This window comes from Lemur catta, chromosome 1, assembly GCF_020740605.2.
Source record: "Lemur catta isolate mLemCat1 chromosome 1, mLemCat1.pri, whole genome shotgun sequence".
In the NCBI taxonomy this organism is placed as follows: Eukaryota; Metazoa; Chordata; class Mammalia; order Primates; family Lemuridae; genus Lemur; species Lemur catta.
The window spans coordinates 184,272,115-184,278,114 of NC_059128.1; the positions used below are offsets into that span (position 1 = coordinate 184,272,115).

Genomic DNA, 6,000 nt, shown 5'->3' on the forward strand with positions numbered 1-6,000 from the left:
CTAGGTGTACTCTTTAGAACTTAGATTTTTTTTAAATGTAAATAGTGTGGCTAGATTCATACATGAGCATACAACGACAAACTCTGCCACTTTGTCTTCTCTTGAAACTGAGGTTGGTTTGGTTTGGTTTGGTTTGGGGTGTGTGTGTATGTGTGCATACATCCAACAGTAGAGGCCTACACTTAAAATTTGTTTTGAAATTGTCTTCAGTCTCTCTGATTACTTACTCAGAACTTTTCAAAACCTTGGAAGAATACAAGCAGCAAAATAAGGAAAATGCTTTCCTTTACTGTTTCACTGAATAATAATGGGCAGCAACATAATGAGTTTTTAATTCTTTCCAGAAAGTTAATAATCATTTCAGAAAGTTAATAATATTATAACATATAATATTATTAGCTTTCTGCAGGCTTCTCATAGCAATGCCCTTCTTATTTGCAGACTTGGGAGGGGCACTAATTTTCTGCTCTGGATTAAAAGCTATGTGAATATAATATCTAAATGCCTTTGCTGGCATGCTGTGTTGAATGACTTCTAGTTCCCTTTTTACATAAAATAATTATTGAATAGCACAAGTAGTACTTCACAGGATAGTTTAAACCGCGTCTCATTTAAAACCTACTTCAACACTGTGCTAGCAATTGTTTGATGTTATAACATCTTCTCTATATTTACCACTTACATTTGTCCTTGAACTCTTCATCCTCTACTGAGGCAACTTTCTCAATAGACCACTTTTCTGAATTTGACTGTATCCATATTATGCCCGACCACCGCAGTGCCAGACTTACTTTTTTTCCCATCGGATGCCACTGGGTATGCGTTCTGCCTGCAGTTGATGATGCAGCCACAGGGCAAGTGGGTCCAGCGGTTGGACAAGACAAACACTGGGGTTACAGTGGTGGCCAGCAGGGTGAGTAGAAAGCTGAGTGTCTCGAAGGGAAGGCTCTGAGATCTCACTACGTGCTGGACCACCATGTGGATCTGCAAAGGCGAGAGAACTTCAGATCTAACCCAGAATCACATTTTCCACTTCCCAAGCCTTTCCCCGCAGCGCGCTGCCCCAGACCCTTACCCAGTCCCCTTTCCTGATTGAGAGTCAGAAGCTCTGCTTCTGGGCCGGTGCCCTCATCTTTGGTGGTTTGCTCTTGGGAACTGGTGAGAGCACCTCACTATGCCAGACCGCACAAGATTTGGTGGGGCTTCTGTTCCGGAGTGTTGGGTCTGCGTTCCCTGCCAACTCAAGTCCCCACCAGGAAGGCATGGTCTACGATGTGGGGGACGCTACCCGGGAAAAGGGCAGGCATCCGGGAGTCCTGCATTTGGCACCCCAAGTGGACTTTGTAGCTCCCTGGACCCTCACCTCCTCCCGTGTGCGCTTGTAATAGCAGGGCGCCACTTTGTCACCTCTCAATCGGGTTCCCTCCTCAAGGCAGGAAAAAAAGCCTGTTTTGTCCCCTCTCTTCTCTCTTTAAGTCTTATGCTTCTCTCCTCTATCTTTCCCTGCTGGGGATGGGGATGTCTTTACCAGGCAGGAATGGAGCGGAGAGAAAGGGGTGACAGAAGGTTGGAGGAAAAACAAACCCTTCCTTTTACTCCCTCCTTCCATTTCTCAGTACTCAGATTCTGCTGTGAGAAACTACACCCTTGGCCCTCACAGAACTAGGAAAACTAAGTTGCCCGCGACCGAAAGCCCTCCCCACCCCCTTCAATTTTGAAAGGAGAAGCACTTAGCAGCAAAGGCTTCTCAGCCAACTAACCCTACCGGTGAGCTGCCTTCCTGCAAGTGAGTCTCTACAACGGAGCGAGACACATCTGGAAGCGTACTTAACCGCGCGTCTCTCGGTGACTCCCCAAACCAGCATGCTGGTTCCAACACGCACTCACACAGTCTGGCACACACACTCGCGCTTTGTGAGCAACTGCACTTTTACCATCATAGGCAGCCAAAGGATGACTTTTGTCAGCGCTAGGATCAAAGAGAAGCGCTTCTGCGCCACACTTATGGTGAAGCTCCTGGTGCCATAGAGAGTCCCCCGGTTCTCACGCCTGCTGACTCCAGCTCCTGCGGCAGCAGGCACACCCGGTCCGAACACAGAATCGGAGCTCGGGGAACATCCCCCAGAGCGCCGCGGGGCCGAGCCCGGGGCATCCTCTGGTGACAGGGAAAGCGCTCTCCCCCCCGTAGGAGGAGTCCCGGGAGTGGACGCTCCACGGGAAATTTCCTGGTAGTTGGCGTGGAGTCTCAGCGGTTCCTCCGAACACAGCAACCGGTGAATGAGAGGAACGGAGAAGCCCGCGAGGAGCGCGAAGGCCGAAGCGTACACCGCGAAGAGGAAGAGCACGTAGGAGCTGGAGCAGTCTGCCAGGCAGCCCCAGGGCGTGCGCACGAAGGCGCCCCAGCCGCACAGCGGGAGCGCAGAGAGCAGCAGACTGGCTGCCCACACGGTCAGCGCCACGCCGAGCACCTGGCCCGATCTTCTGGAGGCTATCTGGCTCCCCACAGCTCTGTGCATCGTGTAAAAGTTGTAGGAGACTAGGAGAGTCGCTTTCAAGTTGCTGGAGAGACCCTGGCATAAATACAGTAAGGCAGAGGTGGTGCACAGAGACTGGAAGTAGCCAGGGATCTCTTTTGGCCACTGCAAAAACATGAAGATGGTCACCGACAGGACGCTCATGAGATCATCCACAGACCAGGAAGCCACAAGCATGGACACGACAGTTCTGTTCTGCATCCTCAGCAAGGAAACTAGTGAATAAATGCTGCCCGCCAGGGCTGCAAGAGTAATTAAACATGTCAGGCAAAAAAGATAGATATTCAGAGTTCCTGGTGGATTTAAAAGGTCCGTAGAATTATGATTTCCTTTCCACAGGCTAGAGTCAATTGTTGATAAGTTACTGAGTAATAAAGACATTGTCCTTGGTCAATATTTAATTTTCCTTCTCAGTGAATCTGATAATTTTCTCAAAACAAAGCATGGCTGTTGCAAATCAGATTTCATTTCTCCCACCCAGTTTCCCTCTAGATGTTTCCCTGGTCAGTCCTGCAGGAAATGGTGAGGCATGTCTCCTTTAGATCTGACTCAACCCATATTTAAAAATTAGGTTCCATTTCAAGCATTAGTAAGAGTATTTTCAACACTCCAATTATTAAAAACAAACCAAAAACTCCCTCCCATTATCAAGTTTCAGGCAAGAAAGCAAAAACTCTTCAGGTAGATTGAGAAGCAATGATGTCTGGATCCTTTTGGGTCCTTCTTATGGAGCAAAGCAGCTTGTAGCGTGAAATAATCAAACTCTATTCACTTTTAAGAGCAGAAAAATGATGCATTTGGTTCCAGAGCTGGATTCAAAGGCAGAGATATCGTCAGGTAGGTTTCAGCTCTGAAGGCTGAGAGAGAGAGAGAGAGAGAAAGCCAGTGAGCCAAGCGCGAGCTCATGAGTGCCAGTCAGAGGGAGCCTGAACACAGGCTCCAATCTGAACCCTTGTGTTCTTCAATCAGCCTGCTATCCTCGGAGCTGCAGGAAGGAGGAGTCAGCTCCAACTAGGAGAGAAGCAGGAAAAAATAGGGAGGGGAGTCAGCGTGTGAGCAAAATGTGCGTATGTCTTCTCAGCCTGCCTCATTCAAAGCAAGAAACAGTGTCCTTGCTAAGCTTCTCCTTTGGTTTTGACATATAAAACTACCCAAATACTTGCTCAGGCTTAATGTAAACTACAAATATCACCTTTGAGAGGTCTAAGCTACTCCAATAACTAAGGGGCTGCTTTTATCCTTATCTAGACTTCTCTGTTTCATAATTCATTGGAGGAAGAATATTATCGATGCCGTTAGTAAGAATAGGATGTACTATATTTCTTTTTTTAAAAAAATATTATACTTAAGGATGTCATTATGGTCTTTATTTCACTAAACAGGTTTATGTAGAATCTTTGAGTAAAGTCACACTAACATTGCACATTTACTTATAACTATTTTCTGTCAATGTCATCAAGTAAACAGGCTGTCATTTGAATAAATGATATTTCTAATTGTTCATAAGGCCAGATGACATTGTATAGGGCCTAAAAGGAAACTCACCCCACAAAAAACATTTTGAATGAGAGTATTTGCGGAATTGGGTACAATAGTTGCATCTCTGAGTTGCCAGTTTTGCAAGATGAGTAATTTAGCAAAGAAGTAACAGACTAAGTGAAGTATCCCAAGAATGGAAAAATAAGCACCACATGTACTCACCATCAAATTGGTTTCACTGATCATCACCTAAGAGCACATTTAGGAATAACATTAATCGGGTGTCAGGCAGATGTGGGGGGGGAGGGGATGGGTGTATACATACATAATGAGTGCGATGCGCACTGTCTGGGGGATGACACGATTGAAGCTCTGACTCGGGAGGTGGGGGGCAAGGGCAATATACGTAACCTAAACTTATGTACCCTCATAATATGCTGAAATAATAAAAAAAAATTAAAAAATAAATAAATAAATAAATGAAGTAACAGACAGCAGTACTTCTGGACTGGCATTTTCCAGGGTGGTTTAGGGTAGCATTCCCCCTCAGCTTAGCCTCATGGCCTGATGACTGCATTCCCCCACACGCTGCTGGAGGTCTGAATAGAAGCAGGGGAAGGGAAAGGGGAAAGTTGATACGTTAATGATTTAAATGGATGGAAGTGGCTAGAGAAGTGTGATCATTCCTTTCATTTTAGAAATAACTGAAGCTACATTTTTTTTTAATTTCAGCATATTATGGGGGTACAAAAGTTTAGGTTACATATATTGCCTTTGCTCCCACTTCACCTCCCCCAATCAGAGCTTCAGGCGTGTCCATCCCCTAGAGGGTGTGCATCGCACTCATTATGTATTTATACACCTATCCTCTCCCACCCCCACATCTGCCCGACACCCGATTAATGTTATTCCTAAACGTGCTCTTAGGTGATGATCAGTGAAACCTATTTGATGGTGAGTATACGTGGTATGAAGCTACATTTTGAACCTGAATCTGTTCAATTGCAAAGTGATTGCATTAGTCATTGCCAGCCACACCCTGGGATAAACGCAGCAGGCAGTTCACTTATCTTGACATGTTGATTGTTTAATTTTCTCCTTCACTCAGCGAATGGAAACAAAAACTACATGCAACAGCTAGCGCAGCACTCTAGCTCTCCCTACTGATAGTAATAGATCTTGGAGAGCTGTGTGAGTAAGAAGGGTCTGGGGATACATCTATTTAAAAATAATGTTGATTCAGAAAGCACAATGATAAATAGACCTTATTTTTGAAGATTTTTAAAGTTCTGTGGCATTCCATTCTGCCTCTTCTCACAGACCTTATTCTTTCTTGCCATAGCAAAAATATTATTCTTGAATATGGTATTTAATCCTGGATTTTCAGTTAGGTTGGGCAATAAGTCTCACATTATTAAGATACAATGAATATAAATCAATAATAGCTACTGCAATACCATCTCAGGTCTGAGAACATTTCCCCTACTATTACCATCATTTCTGGGATTTCCATTAAATATAAATTTGAAAAAGGGACACTTAACCACCAAGTGGCACTGGCCTCTAGGATGTTACCGAAAAGGCAAGAGTGTTAGCACACTTCCAAATGTTGGTGGTAGGAGCCAGGAGAGATATCTGAATTTGACTCCAGATTGTGCTACTGCTGGACAGGTAACCTAGGACAAAAATTCTTATACTTTCTGTGGGTATCTATTTCTGCATCTATAAAATAAAAGGATGTCTTAGTCTATTTTGTGTTGCTACAATAGAATACCATAGACTTTCTAGTTTATAAAGAAAATAAGTTAATCTCTTACAGTTCTGGAGGCTATGAAGTCCAATATTAAGGTGTCAGCATCTTGAAGGGACTTCTTGCTGTGTCATCCCATGGTGGAAGGTATAAGGACAAGAGAGCATGCATGTGTGCAAGACAGAGAGCAAGAGGGGCTGCATTCACTTTTATAGCAAGCCCATTCTCTGAATAACT

At 44.6% G+C, this 6,000-nt stretch overlaps 1 protein-coding gene across 1 annotated transcript in view; it reads right to left on the minus strand.

Annotated features, from left to right (window-relative positions):
• Positions 1-3,015, minus strand: part of GPR149 (G protein-coupled receptor 149) — a 62,566-nt gene extending 59,551 nt beyond the window's left edge. Inside the window, exons 1-2 of the mRNA XM_045556245.1 lie at positions 1,935-3,015; positions 792-984 (exon numbers count right to left, since the gene is read on the minus strand). Coding sequence (XP_045412201.1) covers positions 792-984; positions 1,935-2,915 — 1,174 coding nt within the window. The 5' untranslated portion in view covers positions 2,916-3,015. The remainder of the gene's footprint in view (positions 1-791; positions 985-1,934) is intronic.
• Positions 3,016-6,000: the final 2,985 nt, after the last annotated feature.